This window comes from Osmerus eperlanus, chromosome 9, assembly GCF_963692335.1.
Source record: "Osmerus eperlanus chromosome 9, fOsmEpe2.1, whole genome shotgun sequence".
In the NCBI taxonomy this organism is placed as follows: Eukaryota; Metazoa; Chordata; class Actinopteri; order Osmeriformes; family Osmeridae; genus Osmerus; species Osmerus eperlanus.
In genome coordinates, this window is record NC_085026.1 from 5498938 (window position 1) to 5518695 (window position 19758).

A 19758-nucleotide genomic window follows, 5' to 3' on the forward strand; every position below is an offset into this window, starting at 1 on the left:
AGTGAAGGAATGGGGGAGGGTTGGAGAGAGAAAATTACAGGTGTTTTAAAAAAAAAATTACTTAGCTGGTGGTATTTAAAGAATGTTCTAAAAACCTTAATACAATCGAAGATCCATAGAGACATTACTTTTAACAACAAATAAAGGTATCTTATTGATTAATGGTAAAGTGCTTTTTGAGATTAGAGGTTGAATTCTTGGAAGATTAAATCACCGCTGATGGCAAACAAAGATTGCATTGCATTGCATTGCATCAGCATGCTGTCACCTTTCTTCTCTCCGACGTGAACAGCTCCTCAACGGGTACGGGCCACGGGCACTCGTCAGACGCTGTTTCTTTTTTCATGGTGGCTGTCATTAATTTCCATCATGGGGTTGGTTTGCTTCTCCAAACCTCTAGTTCTGTCCATACATTAACTGTGATTATTACGATAAACTCTCTTAGAAACCTGCTGCAACAGGGATTTTTTTTCGGTCCAAATATCAGGGTTTTAATTGGTTCATTTACTCTCAGATATCTTTATTGGCTACTGAAATGCTGGTCACATGTTTGAATATTAATTCAAATTGTAGGCTAGCTAAGCTACTAAGTAACGAATTGTGATTTTCAAAGTAGCGAAGTAGATTACTTAGCTTAATTTGTACTTAAAAATATACTGTACCCGAAAAAACTTCATTACAGTAACATGAGTAGTTGAAATGTGTTACTTCCACCCCAGGATGAGAGAGGGAGAGGGTGGAGAGAGTTGGTTGGGGGGATTGGAGAGAGGGGAGAGGGAGAAGGGAGGGCAGAGGTCACCTAGGTGAACTCTGAGTGCTGCGTTGCTCTGTGTCAGCCAGAGCTGTCAGAAACCTCTGGATGGGTTCAGGACTAGTGCCACTCTGGAGGGTTGTGTGTGTTTGTGTGTGCATGAGTGTTAGTGTGCATTATTGTTTGAGAGAGTGAGCAAAAGAGAGAGAGAGAGCGAGCACTCAAATGTTTTTGACAGATCTTGTTATTGCTGCTCGAGCTCTAGCAGGTCTCCATAGTTGTGGGCAAGCAGAACAAGCCAACAGAAAAAACACCAAGATGACAACGATGATGATGACATCAGGAAGTGTCCTGAGAGCAGTGACTCAGGGCCGGGTCCCCTCAGATATGTGCTGGAGCAGCACATCCTCTCAGCAATCATCACAAAGACATCCCATAATAAGCACACCCTGTCGGAAAATGGTACAAACACACAGTACAGAATGAAAACAAGAAACAAGGTCTTACGTGGTGAGTTGTAATTTGTGAAAAGCCTTTTAAAGAAAGGAAATGAGCCCTGTAAACCCCCAAGTCAGCCGATGCACAAACAAGGTGTTCTGTGCTGAAACAGGTGTAAGCGGCTGTGTATGGGAATAAACCTGGTTTGTGTGGGCTTGGCATCAAATTCAAACCTTTCCATTATGAGTATTTAAAATCCCATTTAATCAATCAACATTCACAATCAATCACCACGACAAGCAATATTATCCTAGCATATTAGTAGTCTATATACAGTATGTCTGTAAGGGAATTTACAATAAATTATATATATAATTTATTATACAATAATTTATTATATATATAATATACTAATCTGAAAAGTAAAACATTGCGGAGCTTCCAGACTAGCTGCTGTAATGGAAGCCCATATTACCCCCAGCTAATCCTTTGATGTCAAGGACGTCCAAGTTACTGAATTAGCTGTAGTCGGCACAAATTTTGCAAGCCATAATGCTACAATTTTAAGGGATGTGTAACTTAACTATAGAACAGATGTGTATAATTGTTCTGCCAGTCGTGGAGTTTTACCGGTGTTGATGTGCCAAAGTATATCGGCTGTGATATAGCAGAGAAATTAGCAGTCATATTTTGGGGGGTTTGAATGGAAGTGCTGACAACCCATGTGTCCATATTGTGTCTGTGAGACTAGAACATGCGTCTCTTTGAGGTAAACCACACGTCTTTCTCAGGGTAGGTTCGCTAGGCCTTAGTTAGCTAGACTTCAGTTGGTAGATGCAGGCTGGCAATGCCTCAGTTTACTCGGTGCTACCCTGTTAGGCCTCAGTCAGCATTGTGCTGGTTGACTAGGCGTCGGTTAGTGGGCCTCAGTCAGCATAGTGCTGGTTGACTAGGCGTCGGTTAGTGGGCCTCAGTCAGCATAGTGCTGGTTGACTAGGCGTCGGTTAGTGGGCCTCAGTCAGCATAGTGCTGGTTGACTAGGCGTCGGTTAGTGGGCCTCAGTCAGCATAGTGCTGGTTGACTAGGCGTCGGTTAGTGGGCCTCAGTCAGCATAGTGCTGGTTGACTAGGCGTCGGTTAGTGGGCCTCAGTCAGCATAGTGCTGGTTGACTAGGCGTCGGTTAGTGGGCCTCAGTCAGCATAGTGCTGGTTGACTAGGCGTCGGTTAGTGGGCCTCAGTCAGCATAGTGCTGGTTGACTAGGCGTCGGTTAGTGGGCCTCAGTTGGCTAGGTGCCGGTTTGCTCAGCACTGGCTCGCCAAGTTCAGACAGAAGCAGGGTCACAGGAAGGTCTTGTTAGTCACCTGGAGCCCTGGCTGGAGCTTTGTCACCTTGGAAGACTCTCCTGGCAGCCAGACAGATGGCAGAGAGGAGAGCTGTGGGCTTCCCTCCTCAACACTGCAGCCTGGCAGGAGACTCTGTGGTCTCCTAATTAGAATGTGACCTCTACCACAGGCCAAGTCCACCACTCACCTACCACAGGGCAAGTCCACCACTCACCACTCACCTACCACAGGGCAAGTCCACCACTCACCACTCACCTACCACAGGGCAAGTCCACCACTCACCTACCACAGGGCAAGTCCACCACTCACCACTCACCTACCACAGGGCAAGTCCACCACTCACCACTCACCTACCACAGGGCAAGTCCACCACTCACCTACCACAGGGCAAGTCCACCACTCACCACTCACCTACCACAGGGCAAGTCCACCACTCACCACTCACCTATCACAGGTCTAGTCCACCACTCACCACTCACCTACCACAGGGCAAGTCCACCACTCACCACTCACCTACCACAGGGCAAGTCCACCACTCACCACTCACCTACCACAGGGCAAGTCCACCACTCACCACTCACCTATCACAGGTCTAGTCCACCACTCACCACTCACCTACCACAGGGCAAGTCCACCACTCACCACTCACCTATCACAGGTCTAGTCCACCACTCACCACTCACCTACCACAGGGCAAGTCCACCACTCACCACTCACCTATCACAGGTCTAGTCCACCACTCACCACTCACCTACCACAGGGCAAGTCCACCACTCACCACTCACCTATCACAGGTCTAGTCCACCACTCACCACTCACCTACCACAGGGCAAGTCCACCACTCACCTACCACAGGGCTAGTCCACCACTCACCACTCACCTATCACAGGGCTAGTCCACCACTCTACCTATGGGGGTCATGGGTCTATCAGTGATAAAGGGATGAATCAGGACATCCTAATCATTCTCCAACAGAATGCAGTCTCCAAGACAGTACGTCAATAAGAAGGCTTAATGAGAAGATATTACATATTTAGGAAAGTCTCCAGATTAGATTACAACTGTGTTCTGACAAACACACTATTATCCATACAGGTATCTCAGGTGTTGGCGCTACTAGAGATTTGTGTGATTTTTTTCTCATGCAATACCCAATCTGATGTTGCAGCCATCCATTTTATTGAGCCACACAGTCCAACGTCACAATGTATTGACTTTGTGTGTCGAGGATTAGTTATCAGTGTGTTTGGGGGATTTCATTAGTATTCAGAAGCGGGATCGCCCCGGCCTCCCCGTCCTCCCCAACGTTTAATCATGTTTTGCTGAATCGATGAAAGACAACAAAAACATGTTGCATTTGGAGGAGCGATTACTGTTGAAATGAATCCTGCAGGAAAGGGAGTCATGGTCTGCGTGTGTAAGTGGCCAGGGAGAGCTCAAGCATCTGTGGGTACCAACACAACTAGATAATGTGAACAAGCTGAGTCTAGAAAAATGTATCTTATTTTCTTTTTGTTGGAATTTGCTGGGCCTAGAATTGGCCAACGACGCAAAATGGAGACAAAAAGGGAGACGTTAATTGTGAGATGTCGTTGTGAAATTGTACCAGGCTGATTGGTGTGTGTTTTGTTCAGAGGCTTACTCAAAGTTGCATATTTCCACACTACTGTGCAGATCCTCTGTAGGACTTTGGTAATTGTATTGGTTCAGCTTCGGGAATAGTCAGAATCAACCTGTCTGATCCACTTCCTACTGGATCACCCTGATCCAGCTTCTACTTGATCACCCTGATCCAGCTTCTACTAGATCATCCTGTCTGAGCCAGCTTGTACTAGATCACCCTGATCCAGCTTCTACTAGATCACCCTGTCTGATCCAGCTTCTACTAGATCACCCTGTCTGATCCAGCTTCTACTAGATCACCCTGTCTGATCCAGCTTCTTGGCATGACTGAGGCTCTGTGTTTCTGTCAGTATATTCTGACACAATCACACTACCATTACCACCACCACCAGCACCACCAACAAGCTGCATCCTTTCCTGTGTCTGGTGCTACTTGAAGCGTTTTACGTTAAAAAAAAATAATAATCACATGACGGGTTTCTAACGTAGCTCTTCCAGCCCGTGGAGTGCAGAGAAGGAGGGGCTCTGGACTGTTTACCTATGCTGGATAAACACAGAGAGAGAGAGAGAGCCAGATGGAATGGAACGAATTTGAATGACAAGGCAAATGATTTCTCGTAATTGCTTTTGACTGTCTGTCTTTGAACTGGCGTCGGCCAGGGCCTTGCTTCCAGGCTAGTGGTTATCTCCGATGATCTAGAGTGCTGCTTTGGCTCACAGACAAATATCAAACCCATCTCCAGTCTGGATTAGCTGCACTTTAATACGATTCTCCCCGCTGAACCCAGGGGATTCTTCTTCCTTGAAGCGCAGGACGACAACCCTCCGGCATGGTGCTCCTACACACACACACACACACACACACTAAAACACACACACACTCTCTAACACACCAGCCTCTCTCACCTGTGGGAGAAACAAGGGGGAGGGAGGCTGAGAGGGATGAAGGGGGATGGAGGAGGAGTGGGAAATGAGAGGAGAGAGAGGAGGTATGGACAGAGAGAGAAATTAGCCAGGGAGGTTAGCCAGGGATAGACCAGCTAGCCAGGGAGAAAGACAATCTGGCCAGAGAGGAAAAGTATCTCTCCCGTGAAGGTGTGAGGTGTGCGGCCAGTCAGGAGACAGACCAAACTGTGTTTATATCATCACATGGAGGAATGTCACAGAGCAGCCGAACATTGTCGACTATCACCTTGGTTTACACCTGTCATAGCCTTGTCATTACCCAATCCCCCACAAGCTGCCATGCACAGGAGGAAGCGAGGGGACAGGTGACAAGGAGTGGTTAGGCCAAGCCAGTTTTGACAGCCTCTGTCTAGTTAAACAGCTAACTTCCCTCATTCACTGAGTAGGTCCCCCCAGAGCCCATTGTAACAATACAGGGAAGAAGTTGTCTTTACTTTTCTAAGTCATTTATTTGGTTTCAAGCAGTTCTGTCAGAGAATGGGATTGAAGATGTATGTATGTGAATGTAAATTAGGGTCATAAAGGTTTTGACCTCAGTTTGAGCAGACTGAGTCATTTCAATCAAGCTATCATCATCAGTTGATAGTGGAGAGCGGTGGTAAACTAGTGTCATAAGGACTTTCATGATAAGGGTCCAACATTTACTGGATGGCTGACGATATCTTGATTAAACGACTCATATATAACCTGCCCAGTTGAAGCCGTGGGAATGGTCTTGCAATCTTTTTGAACCTAATTTGGCTATGAAACACGGCCAAAAGTGTAAGCGCACAAAACTGAAATCAAACATGGTCATATAGCGGTGGCATTTCAATGCCACCGCTATATATGTTATTCGAATACAATAAATGATGGACGCTATAGACGTTATAAACAGCTGCCGTCAGGGGACTAATCCTTGGTGTCTGTGTGTGTTCTCCTCAGGGCTCCCCCCTGCCTCAGGGCTCCGCCCTGCCTCAGGGCTCCCCCCTGCCTCAGGCTCAGCCGTGCGTGACTGCCTGCGTGCCGGGGACAGCTGCTCCAGCGATGACTCCTGCAGCCCTCGCCTGCGCACGCTGCGGCAGTGTGTGGCGGGGGACGGCAGCGTGAAGCTGGGCCCGGGGGCCCGCAGCCAGTGTGAGGGCGCAGTGGCAGCCCTGCTCTCCAGCCCGCTGCACGGCTGCCAGTGCAAACGAGGCATGAAGAGGGAGAAGAACTGCCTGAGTATCTACTGGAGCCTGCACCAGTCCGCCTTGCATGGTGAGGCACACACAAACAGGTCACACACACAAACAGGTCACACACACAAACAGGTCACACACACAAACAGGTCACACACACACACAGGTCACACACACACACAGGTCGCACACACACACAGGTCGCACACACACAAACACGTCGCACACACCCAGGTCACACACACACACCCGGGTCACACACACACACAGGTTATACACGTACACACAAAGGTCGCACACACACAGATCTCACATACACACCCAGGTCACACACACAGGTTATACACGCACACACACAGGTCACACGCAGCACGGGTCACACACGCATGCATACACGTCACACAGACACACATACACAAATAAGTAACAGACACAAACTGACACACACAGATAAAGACATGCAGCATTGTGCATCATCAAGCAGCCTGGGATGCTAGCACTAGTGACTAGTGTTGTTTGGATGTTACTCGTGACTGATTTGTGCTGGTTGGATGTTACTCGTGACTGATTTGTGCTGGTTGGATGTTACTACTGACTGATTTGTGCTGGTTGGGTGTTACAAGTGACTGATTTGTGCTGGTTGGGTGTTGTCAGGGCTGAGTCTGGTGGAGAACTTCCCTTATGAACCGGAGGAGAGGGGCTTCGACTACGTACGCCTGGCCTCCATTGCTGCAGGTGAGTAGCCTCAAAGGATGAAAGTAGGGTGGGATGGATGGACGGAGGGAGGGAGGGACGGACGGACGGAGGGAGGCAGGGAGGCATGGACGAAGGGAGGGAGGGATGGAGGTAGGCATGGATTGATGGAGCGAGGGAGCGAGGGAGGGAGGGAGGGAGGGAGGGAGGGAGGGAGGCAGGGAGGGAGGGAGGGAGGGAGGGAGGCAGGGAGGGAGGGAGGGAGGGAGGCAGGCAGGCAGGGAGGGAGGGATTGATGGAGCGAGGGAGGGAGGGAGGGGGATGGATGGATGGATGGAGCAAGGAAGGTATGGAGGGAGGAAGTGAAGCAGGGAGGCATGGATGGAGGGAGGGAGAGGGGGAGAGATAGATGGATGGAGGGAGGCAGAGAGAGATGGCAGCTTTATCTCAGACCAGAGTTGAATCACCTATTTACTTTAATGCAGCTGTGAGCACAGCTCCATGTTTCAGGGGAAATGACTGCTTTCTAAAACAGAATCCCATCTCTGGGGGTGGTGAAGGGGTGGGGGGCAGGGTTGGGTCGGGTCGGGGGATGATGGGGTTGGCAGTTCAGGGGGGCCTTCTGTTTTAGTCAGAAGCTGTTCCATTCAGAGGAATGTGGAGAGACTGAGAATGTGAGGGGTTTAAGTGTCTCATTATCATCAGGACGTGAGGTATTCATCCATGCTATTTAATGATAGTCTTCCTTCACCAACCCCGCTAGAGCGAAGCCTTAATAATACATATTCAGGCCTCCCTTTCATCCTGGATCTTCATACAGAGAGCACCGTAATGCATAGACGTGAGGAAGAGAACTTTAGCAGACCTGTATGCTGTTCATGACGGTGAAGGTCATTTCCTGGCTTCTCAGCATGCCTGTCAACACAGCCACCCCATGATTGATGCTTCTTTTCTCTTTCTGCTTTCTGGATGCTTTTCAAAAAAATACCCCTTCTCCTGGTACCTCTCCTCTCCTCCTGCTAGTCCTGCTTTCCTCCACCTGGTATCCATCCCCTCCACCTGGTACTTCCGCTCCTAGTAGCTCTCCTACTACTGTGTCTCTATGTCTCACACACACACACACACACGCATGTCACAGTTCACAAACACGGACCCAGTAGCCCACTTGGCACAAACACCCTGGCTGAGTGTGGTAGTGGCGACTCCCAAAGAGCATCCATACTTGACATGGCAGCTCAGCCTGAGTTCTCCGGGATTCCATCATGCAGGACTGACTAACGAGCTCCTCCGCCTGCCAGAGGGCCTGAGCATCAAAATCGCAATATTGATTGGGAGATAATGTTGTTTTCCATAGACGGCACAGCTGAGTCTCATTACACATGAGGAGGAGAAGGGAGGAGGAGGAGGGAGGAGGCAGAGTGAGGAGAAAGCAGGAAGGTGGAGGAGGAGGAGGAGGAGGAGGGAGGAGGGAGGAGGGAGGAGGCAGAGTGAGGAGAAAGCAGGAAGGTGGAGGAGGAGGGGTGAGGAAGAGGCGAATAGGAGGAGGGAGGAGGAGAGGTGTAATTAGAAGTGGTGCTCCAAGTTGTGCATTAACCCTCAATAGTGAAATATCCATGAGCCTAGCATCATTTAGCATTCACCCTGCAGTCATGTTCTATTCATGGTTGGACTTCAGAACATCACACTATCTTTAATTCAGTTGATAAACTACAGTAGGAAAGTCCCGTCATTAACAAGAACAGCAATGGCCTTGCATGGGACATTCTCCAGGCAGGAGCAGAAGAGGAAATGTTCTTGGAATTGTACTTCCTGTCAACTGCAACTATCACCTGCCTGCAACTATCACCTCAGCTAACACTCTCACCAGCACCCCAGCTAACACCCCCCCCCCCCCCCTCCCTCTCCCCCCAGCTAACACCATCACAGCTGTAACAGTTCCCTGTTCTGTTCCAGAGTCGGAGGTAACGACGGTGAACCGTTGCCTGGACGCGGCGAAGGCGTGCAACGTGGACGAGGCGTGTCAGAAGCAGCGCACAGACTACGTGTCCTCGTGCATCCAGCCGTCGGCGCGCTCCCCCTGCAACCGGGCCAAGTGCAGCAAGGCGCTCCGGAAGTTCTTCGACCGCGTGCCGCCCGACTACACCCACGAGCTGCTCTTCTGCCCGTGCTCGGACACGGCGTGCTCGGAGCGCCGCCGCCAGACCATCGTCCCCGCCTGCTCCTACGAGGAGCGCGACAGCAAGCCCAACTGCCTGGCCCAGCTGAGAACCTGCAGGGCCGACTACATCTGCAGGTAACCACGGTTACTGGAGTAGTTGGTCCACCTTTACTGAACCTGTTGGTAATTCTGGTTACCGGGGAGCAGGTTTAGCTGTGGGCAGCGTGAGAACATGGATCTGGACCAGACCAGGCTGTGTGTGTAACAGGACCAGACCAGGTTGTGTGTGTAACAGGACCAGATCAGGCTGTGTGTGTAACAGGACCAGACCAGGTTGTGTGTGTAACAGGACCAGATCAGGCTGTGTGTGTAACAGGACCAGACCAGGCTGTGTGTGTAACAGGACCAGATCAGGCTGTGTGTGTAACAGGACCAGACCAGGCTGTGTGTGTAAAAGGACCAGACCAGGCTGTGTGTGTAACAGGACCAGACCAGGCTGTGTGTGTGTAACAGGACCAGACCAGGCTGTGTGTTTAACAGGACCAGACCAGGCTGTGTGTGTAACAGGACCCGACCAGGCTGTGTGTGTGTGTGTAATAAGACCAGACTGTGTGTGTAACAGGACCAGACCAGGCTGTGTGTGTGTAATAAGACCAGACTGTGTGTGTAACAGGACCAGACCAGACTGTGTGTGTAACAGGACCATACCAGACTGTGTGTGTAACAGGACCATACCAGACTGTGTGTGTAACAGGACCATACCAGGCGTTGTGTGTGCAGCAGGACCAGACCAGGTTGTGTGTGTAACAGGACCAGACCCGGCTGTGTGTGTAACAGAACCAGACCAGGATGTGTGTGTAACAGGACCAGACCCGGCTGTGTGTAACGGGATCATTGACCTGATGACAACATAGCATTTCCTCCTTATTATCTGTCAGCATCATTCAGCTGCTCGTCCAGAGGCGACCAGGGTCTCTCTGCAAGCTACTCTCTTATTGGAAATGAAGCCACCAGGTGAAGGAGGGCACTTTATATCAGTGTGTGTATGATGAGGACATGTATTTATTACCGGAGCCTGGTCCCAGTTGCACTCTGAGAGCAGATGGAGGTATTTGCAATTCAACCAGCGCTCCATCGCCGTCACGGATGTGTAGCGATGGAGTTCACAAGCCCCTTCCACTCTGCCTCCCTCTCCTCACTGACAGGAAAATGGTCGCCAGCGTTTAATCTACTTCCTCTTCGAATGTCGGGAAGACAGAAGTTCTCATCAGTCACAGCTATCGATCAGGTCTGCCCCCCCCCCTTCCTCCCCACCAAGTCTGGAGGTGTCCAGCCCTCCTCCCCCCCAACACCAGGCCCCCTCCAGAGCTCAGGGCCTCCTTCCCGACACTCAGATGGTATAACTGCAGTGATGATGACTTCCCTCCCAGAGTCAGTGATCCACTGTCACTCTGCACAGCGGCAGACGGATGAGACAGGCGGTGTGTGTGTGTTGGGTGGAGTGGAGTGGGGGGGGTGGGGGGGTTTTGAGCAGGACACACAGTATATATGTATACGTTGAGCACAGTATATACTACATGTGTATGTAGGGAGTTGGGAAATCTATATATTTGTCTTACCTCCTACATCTCTCACAGCCAAGCCCAACATCTCTCTGTCTCTCTCTCTCTGTCTCTCTCTCACACACACTTTGTCACTCTCTCTCTTTCTCGCTCTCACTTTATCTCCAATGGCTGGCTTCCAAACAAAGACTGGGCTAGCCTGGGAGGTAGGGTAGGTAAGATGAGGGGAGAGGAGTGGGGTTGGAAGGGGTAGGAGTAGGAGAAGGGAGGGAGATGGTGGGGGAGGAGGAGGTGGGAGGGAGGAGTGGAGAGGGTGGGAGGAGGGGAGAGGGTGGGAGGGAGGATGAGAAGGGAGAGTCCTAGCGTGGCTGGTCCTGTGTGTGTGTGTACCCGAGGTAGTGATGGATGGTGTGTTGTCGCCCTCCAGGTCCCGCTGGGCTCAGTTCCAGTACGACTGCCAGCCCTCGGAGCACAGCGCGAGCGGTTGTAACCACGACAACCACGCCGCCTGTCTACTGGCGTACACCGGCCTCATAGGTGAGAACCATGGCTCCACCCACCTGCAACTCCTCAGGGATGAGAGAGAGAGAGGGGGGGGGGAGAGGGGGAGAGAGAGAGAGAGAGCGCAATGAAGAAAAGAACAGCAAGAGGGGGATGAGACGAGCACATTTAGAAGAAGTGAAAGACGTGATGAAAGATTGGAATGACAGGTGTGATCGATGAGGTGTTGATTAATGGCGGTGTGTTTCCAAGCCTGAGGCAGACATTATAAGTGGAGCAATTACACGTATTGACTGCTGTTAGGTAAGATGACAGGCTTGGTTTCTGCTGAAAGGAGACTGTCTACCTCAACAAGTGTGTTAGATGTAGAGAAGTTGGGGTCTGGAAGGAGCTGAAACTAGCAAAGCTCAGGGGATATTCATAAGTACTGCCACTGTGCCAGAACAGACCTTGGAGGGGTGAGGGATAGAGACCCAGAAATAGAACTAGAGAGGGGGAAAGAGAGACCTAGAGAGAGAGCTAGAGAGGGGGAGTGGGGAGAGAGAGATTGTTAGAGATTGAGCAGACCCTTGGGTGATTGGCTGTGACAGCCATAACTGTTAAATGTCTGTGTTCATCCTCGTGTACTCTGGAAACATCGACATAGATGATGACAGAGATGACCTGTTTTGGACATCACTGTTGCAGCCAAATCACTGTACCTCAGAGTACTACAATTTAGTATTTCCTTTTAAAAGGCAATCTTCAAGGGTCTGTAGACATTTCCCTGTATATGCACTATTTGTACATTATTTTCAATAAAATTGTCTGCTAATAATTGAATTGGGTGTAGCAAAAACACACCTCCAGTTGAATATATGGCTAGATCATAAAAGGTTGCGAACCTAGCAATTTTGGCTTGAGTTCGAAAGGATTCAGCCCAAAATATCCCATCCCCTCCCTTCAAAGCTACTCCCCCAAAACACACAAACTACTGTAGAAATAAAAGGAATTGGTTAAATAGAGACAAAAATGTGCATCAGCTACCTGTTACGGTTGTGAATTTGTCATTCATTTTTTTGACTGACTGTCTTTTCTCTCTCCCCCACTCTGCTCCTCCCTGTCTCTGCTTCCAGGCAGCTCCATCACCCCTAACTACCTCGACAACTCGACTTCTAACGTTGGACCCTGGTGCTCCTGCACTGCCAGTGGCAACCACCGGGAGCAGTGTTCTGAGTTCCTGGGCTTCTTCCACGACAACATCTGCCTGAGTGAGTCACACGCAAGCTGCTGGGACGAGAGGTCCAGCCCCACCCTCAGCTCAGGTCCAGCCCCACCCCCAGCTCAGGTCCAGCCCCATCCCCAGCTCAGGTCCAGCCCCATCCCCAGCTCAGGTCCAGCCCCACCCCCAGCTCAGGTCCAGCCCCACCCTCAGCTCAGGTCCAGCCCCACCCCCAGCTCAGGTCCAGCCCCACCCCCAGCTCAGGTCCAGCCCCACCCTCAGGTCCAGCCCCACCCTCAGCTCAGGTCCAGCCCCACCCCCAGCTCAGGTCCAGCCCCACCCCCAGCTCAGGTCCAGCTCCACCCCCAGCTCAGGTCCAGCCCCACCCCCAGCTCAGGTCCAGCCCCACCTCCAGCTCAGGTCCAGCCCCACCCCCTGCTCAGATCCAGCTCAGGTCCAGCTCCACCCCCAGCTCAAGTCCAGCTCCACCCCCAGCTCAGGTCCAGCCCCATAGCAGCATATATTTTTGATAACCTTACAGTAGCTTATATGTAGACATGGTCTTAGCTTTAAGAATGTATTTTTGTTCTTTACTTGATAACAAACTGGGCATCATTTTATATATAAAAGTCTTATTTATAACCAAAATACAGGTGGTACAATTCAACAATCATAAGTTAGCCATGTCGGCTCTATTAACAAGTTCTATACGCATGACTAATGCTGTAATGCGCAACCTGCAATGTATACAACTTTCCTAATGTAATTAACATAAGGGTAGCAAGATAGCTGTGTTTATCTATGAGCTAGCTAGTTAACTACTAGACTTTACCCCAAGCTTGTTATTCAGTGCATGCATTGAAAAATCAGTTACTGGTCGTTTGCTTCTGGAACGTTTCAGCGCCCAATCGATTGCCTATAAAATGACGAATTTGTCCAAACAAGGCAGTTTGACAGTGATGAGTGACTTCAAGCAACCAGAGATCTTTAGTGCCCAGTTGGCAAATTAGCTTAATCTAGCTGTCTCAAAGTAGAGTTTCAACAAGGAGTTTCATTAGGTCCAGAGAGGTGGAGCTGGACCTGGTCTGCAGAGAGGACCACTTGGCTGGGACTGGGTGGGTCATGTGACTGGGTGGGTCATGTGACTGGGAGGTAATGGGACCGGGTGCATTTCTAAATGCCTCTAACTCTATACAAGTCAGAACTCCCCGTCTTGCATACAGACACATACAGTCATGCATTCTCCTCTCCCCCGGTCGTTCTCTCTCCCCTGGTCTCTCTCTCTCTCCGTGTCTGTGGAGAGATGGAGGAGTGCTGATAGAGATGACACCTGTGATGGTGACAGCCTCCTGCTCCAGTAATGCTCCTGGCCCGGCAGGAGAGCACACTGTCACCGTTACTGGGACAGATCATGCTGCAGAGTAGACAATGACTTGCAGGGAGAGAAATTAGGTTAAATAAAAGTGACTGCATTTAGCAGACACTTTTAACTAAAGTGGCGGTTGTGTTGGTGGGGACTCAAACCCACAACCTCTTGATCTGCAGTCAAATACTCCACCACTGAGCTCCACCTACTCCCATGTATGCCTGCTGCTGTTCAATGACTGTCCCATAGGAAGCCTTACCCAAACAGATCGTACAGTCCAGTGTGTCTGGGAGGCAGTTTGGTGCTGTGAGCTGCCAGGAAGCCCCCATACTGAAGGTTTCTGCTGTGCTGGTTCTGCCCGTGCGCTGTGGTGGAGCCTGTGTGCTGAGACAGGACTTCACAAGGCCCTCTGATGACTGTGTAATTGAGCTCAACTTGGTTTCCTGCTGCAAAGCTAATGAGCTGGACAGAGTGTACATCACTGAGGAGGAGAGGAGGGGGACGACAGGAATGGGCATAGGAGTACAGGAGGAGAAAGGGAGGGAGAGGAGGCGACGGGGGAGAGGGAATAGGAGAGGAGGAGTGAGAGAGAGAGAGCTGCAATCGTCCTCTAGAGTGGATGTTTTTAAGCAGTCGTCATCTACCTGCATCCAGAACGACTGCGCTACCCTGGTCTCTCCTGTTCGCTCCTCCCTTCCCTCTCTGGTCTCTCCTGTTCGCTCCTCCCTTCCCTCTCTGGTCTCTCCTGTTCGCTCCTCCCTTCCCTCTCTGGTCTCTCCTGTTCGCTCCTCCCTTCCCTCTCTGGTCTCTCCTGTTCGCTCCTCCCTTCCCTCTCTGGTCTCTCCTGTTTGCTCCTCCCTTCCGTCTCTGGTCTCTCCTGTTCGCTCCTCCCTTCCCTCTCTGGTCTCTCCTGGTCTTCTTACTCTCCTGGGCTGGCTGGAGCTCCCTGTGCTGATCGCCCCACTCCACCAGGAAAGACGGGATGTCTACTGCAGTAACTCTCCCCCCCCCGCCCCCCCCCCCCACACACACACACACAGAGGTGTGTTTGGCAGGATGAGTTAACTGTGCTTAAATAGCCATGTCCAAACATTGACAAAGAATCTGTCGCAAAAGCTTACCATCCATTGGCAGTTCATCTCCTTGGTGACAGTTGCATCCAGGCATGTTGCCATGCCCCTCTCCCCCTCTCCTTTCCTCTCCCCTTCTCTCCTTTCTTCTCCTCTCCCCTCTTCAAACCCTCCAACCTCTCCCCCCTCCTTCTCTCCCTCCCTCTAAACCTGCTTGTCTCAATCTAGACCTCTCCCTTCCTTCTCACTATCTGTTCCTCTATAGACTGCTCCTCTCTCCTCTGCTGAGGTGTGAGCAGCAGCTTCCTAGTGCCCAGCGGTTCTTCCTGTCTGGGCATGTGGGTCTGCATCTCAATGCTGACTGGTTTACCGCCAGCCCCAGGATGCACTGCCTCCTGGTATGTCGAGTTTAGTTCTTCTCTGCAATGATCTCTGCAGGCGTCTGTTTGCTAAGGCAGATGTTTCCTTTTCTAAAGTGATGGAGTGAACCTGCAGGACAGTCGCTCAGTCCCTCAGTCTGAGACTGTTGCTCTGGAAATTTCCAGTCGCAGGGAGAGCAGATGATTGTACAGTGAGTCTAACTACTTGCATCCATCACATCAGATAGGTGAGGAATCGCCCTTCTTCCACCTCCTTCTGAGCCGGGTCTGACTGGAGTGACTTTCATGCTGAAGTAGCTGTTGCGAGGCAGCCCATTAGCTTCATGAACGTACGTGGAATATTAATGGCCCCTCATAACCATGTAGTAAGTCATCTTGGTTTTGATAAGTGTCATCTTGAGGATCTGGGCTCCTCAGTGAGAAGCACATGATCTGGTGAAGGCTCCCAGTTAAAGTGGACAAACCCTGGAGCAGCCTTCCGGGCAGAGCGGTCCCACCCGCCGCTCTGCCGTGCGTGACGGCTCCTCTGTGTTCCAGGGAACGCCATCCAGGCTTTCGGGAACGGGACCGAAGGGAAGTCAGGAGCCGGCCAACCAGGGATGCCCAGCACGGCCCCCGACAACCGCATCCAGCTCTTGGCTACCACCAACCCTGGCGTCACTATGGAAACTGAGCAGAGCATCCTGAGAGCACAGATACCCACTCAGGTGAGGAGAAAGAGCTGTGTGTGTGTGTTTCTATACACAGCGAGGTGGACAGATTAATTAACTCTCCCTCCGTCGATCTTTATTAGAGGCCAGAGGAGCTGAGATAAGTACATCATCAACAGTTAACTTCCTTCCTCCTGTGTCCTCCTCCAGGATCTGCCCTCATCACACCTACCTCAGGCTGGGGAGGGAGGGATAGAGGGGGAGGGAGGGATAGAGGGGGAGAGGAGGGAGGGAGGGAGGGAGGGAGGGAGAAAAGAAGGATGGGTGGATGGAGGAAAGACAGAAGGATGGGTGGACAGATGGAGGGAGGGAGCAATGAAGTGAGCGATAGAGGGAGGGAGGGCTGGAGACCAGAGACCAACCCCACCACATGACTAGATGAGGGGTTGCAGTCATGAATGATAACATCTCCCACTGCAAAAAGAGAGGAGAGGGAGGGAAGAGGGACTGATGAGTGGAGAGAAAGTCCTTGAGCAGATTAGAAAAGGGGGGAGGGGGAGAGGATAAGGTAGGAAGAGGGGAAAAGAGGGAGGGAGGGCACCAGTGTGGGATGAAAAGAATGATGCCAGGCAACTCTATTTACTCAGTTCCAGTTAGTCAGGGAGGAAATTTGGGAGATTGAGTTTGATGATTGAAGAGTTTATTCCACATATTTCTAAGGTGCTTCTTCTACCTACCAAGCTCTGTTCTCTGTATAAACAGATCACAGTGGAGAAAGCTTGTCCACAAGGAGAGCAGGGGAGGCAAGGGCATGGGACAGTGAGTCACCAGTCTGTCTGGTTTTGTGAGAGGTGTCTGGTTCTGGGTGGGAAGATGTCTGGTTCTGGGTGGAGAGATTGGTTTTGGGTGGGGTGTTTTTTTTTTTTTTTGTGGTGGTGGTGGTGGTGGTGGAGAGGTGTATGGTTCTAGGTGTTGTGGGGTGAGATGTCTGGGCCTGAGTGGAGAGGTGTGGGGTGAGATGTCTGGGTGAAGAGGTGTGTGGTGAGATGTCTGGGTGGAGAGGTGTGGGGTGAGATGTCTGGGCCTGAGTGGAGAGGTGTGTGGTGAGATGTCTGGGCCTGGGTGGAGAGGTGTGGGGTGAGATGTCTGGGTGGAGAGGTGTGGGGTGAGATGCCTGGGCCTGGGTGGAGAGGTGAGATGCCTGGGCCTGGGTGGAGAGGTGAGGGTTGAGATGCCTGGGCCTGGGTGGAGAGGTGTGGGGTGAGATGCCTGGGCCTGGGTGGAGAGGTGTGGGGTGAGATGTCTGGGCGGAGAGGTGAGGGGTGAGATGTCTGGGCCTGGGTGGAGAGGTGTGGGGTGAGATGCCTGGGTGGAGGTGGTGTGGGGTGAGAGGCCTGGGTGGAGAGGTGTGGGGTGAGAGGCCTGGGTGGAGAGGTGTGGGGTGAGAGGCCTGGGTGGAGAGGTGTGGGGTGAGAGGCCTGGGTGGAGAGGTGTGGGGTGAGAGGCCTGGGTGGAGAGGTGTGGGGTGAGAGGCCTGGGTGGAGAGGTGTGGGGTGAGAGGCCTGGGTGGAGAGGTGTGGGGTGAGAGGCCTTGGTGGAGAGGTGTGGGGTGAGAGGCCTGGGTGGAGAGGTGTGGGGTGAGATGCCAGCCTGACATCCAGCTGTTGTTGTTTCTCCTCAGCTGGATGAGAAGGACAGACTGTGGAGTGAAGTGGACTCTACCATGCCCTCTCCTGGGCTGTCGGACCACGCCCAGCCCCTCCAGCCCTGCCCCCTGGCCTGCTTCCTCGCCGCGCTGCTGCTATGGGGCCTGTAGACTCCGCCCCCAGCCCCGCCCTCGGGGGACTGACGAGGAGGGGGGAGGTGTGTACAGAGAGGGCAGGGTTACGTGCCTGCCCCCCCTCCTCCCTCCTTTCACTAAATCACTTTTCTCTTTGTGACTCACAGTGGACGTACCGTACACACCTGCCCATCTGGAAGATACCTGGAACACCATGCCCCATTTACACACACACACACACACACACACACACACACACACACACACACACCTCCCCATCCCCTAAGCGAGGTGTTGGAGCTGTACAGACAGAAGGGGAGGGGTCACTGCTATCCAATAGAGACGCAGTTCTACTCTTTTCTAATGAGGACTCTGTTCTAGAACATTCCTTGATGTACAGATATTCCATGTGAAGACGCTGCTGAGAGGATCTGTGTGTGAAGACGGCGACAAAGATGGCTCCCTTCACACACAGGCGGCATTTCTCTTCACTCATGTTTTATTTGAATGTTACTTTTCTGGGTGTCACAATGAAATTCTAAGTCGTTTTCTTACCAGCACACAAAGTCTGAGGCACACATTATCAAGCCAAGACCATTTTTTATTTTCAACCCGCTGTCATATTTCAGTTGTAGATATTTCTGAGGACAAACCCACGTGAGTGCTGATTCACGCTTCGAGGACGGATGAGTCGCCCCGCAGGGCGTCCTGGGGCACCGCCACTGTAGGTAACGTGATTCTAATGACAGGCCAGAGGGTGATTATACAGTATATATTTTTTATGTATGTGGTCTTTACCACACCAAATATATATATCTATGGATTACGATGTCATCAATCATGCTCTCCCATCATGGTCAGCGCAAGGGAGGAAGTGTCTCCAGGAAGACTGGATGGACTTGTATCATGTGACAAGAAAGCCTGCCCCCCCATTGGAGCATATTTCTGACATGGGAGTATCTGAGTATTAAAAAGCACACATTTTTTATGAGACAATGTGCTGGTTCACCCTGGTGATAGGAGACCGGTTTTACACAGTGAGAACCCACATTGACTCACCGCCATCACAGGGCTACTGTTGGAACCAGAGGCTGATAGAATGGGGGTATAGCTCAGTGGTTAGAGATTTTGACTGCAGATTTAGAGGTTGCCGTTTAAAATCCCTTTATGTATGGGAGTCAGATGGCTGAGCGGTGAGGGAATCGGGCTAGTAATCCGAAGGTTGCCAGTTCGATTCCCGGTCATGCCAACTGACGTTGTGTCCTTGGGCAAGACACTTCACCCTACTTGCCTCGGGGGGAATGTCCCTGTACTTACTGTAAGTCGCTCTGGATAAGAGCGTCTGCTAAATGACTAAATGTAAATGTAATGTAAGTCAAAAATGTGCTAAATGAAAACATTATTATACGGACAGACCTGAGGGCCCTGTGAACCTGGTCTCCCATCATCACTATGTGACACCAGCCCAGTTCTGTCATGTTCTGGTTTGTTCTGTGATTAAAAAGTGAATCTGTCAGTCCTCTTCCTTGTGATGGCTAGACGACTCGGTGGAAAAAAGAAGTGAATGCTGGTTCTGAAATAAAAAAATCTTTCAAAACACACAGTGCAGAGCAGTCAGGGTGCCCATTCGGACCCCTGTCCACTGCATATTCTTCTGGGAACCCGTGGGTCCTGCCATTCATGTGGATGTTATTATTGACATGTACCACCTACCTAAGCATTGTTGCAGACCATGAACAGTCTTTCAAGGAAACGGTACTCCTTGATGGCAGTGGCATCTTTCAGCAGGATAATGCCCCCTGCCACAAAGCAAACATGGTTCAGGAATGGTTTGAGGAGCACAACAGTTCAAAGTGTTGACTTGGCCTCCCAGTTCCCCAGATTTCAATCCAATCGGGCATCTGTGGGATGTGCTGGACAAACAAGTGTGATCCATGGAGGCCCCACCTCACAATTTACAGGACTTAGAGGATCGGCTGCTCACGTCTTGGTGTATAACCATGTCTTCACCACTATCACAGTATATAACCATGTCTTCACCACTATCACAGTGTATAACCATGTCTTCAGCACTATCACAGTATATAACCATGTCTTCCCCACTATCACAGTGTA

The 19758-nt window shown here is 51.0% G+C and overlaps 1 protein-coding gene across 1 annotated transcript in view; it reads left to right on the forward strand.

The window, feature by feature from the left end:
- The window catches only part of gfra4a (GDNF family receptor alpha 4a), a 63345-nt gene extending 44199 nt beyond the window's left edge, over nucleotides 1-19146 (forward strand). Inside the window, exons 2-9 of the mRNA XM_062469119.1 lie at nucleotides 6083-6361; nucleotides 6937-7017; nucleotides 8929-9268; nucleotides 11123-11232; nucleotides 12312-12446; nucleotides 15751-15920; nucleotides 17545-17726; nucleotides 17811-19146. Of these exons, the coding sequence (XP_062325103.1) occupies nucleotides 6083-6361; nucleotides 6937-7017; nucleotides 8929-9268; nucleotides 11123-11232; nucleotides 12312-12446; nucleotides 15751-15920; nucleotides 17545-17679 (1250 nt within the window). The 3' untranslated portion in view covers nucleotides 17680-17726; nucleotides 17811-19146. The remainder of the gene's footprint in view (nucleotides 1-6082; nucleotides 6362-6936; nucleotides 7018-8928; nucleotides 9269-11122; nucleotides 11233-12311; nucleotides 12447-15750; nucleotides 15921-17544; nucleotides 17727-17810) is intronic.
- The last annotated feature ends 612 nt before the right edge of the window (nucleotides 19147-19758 follow it).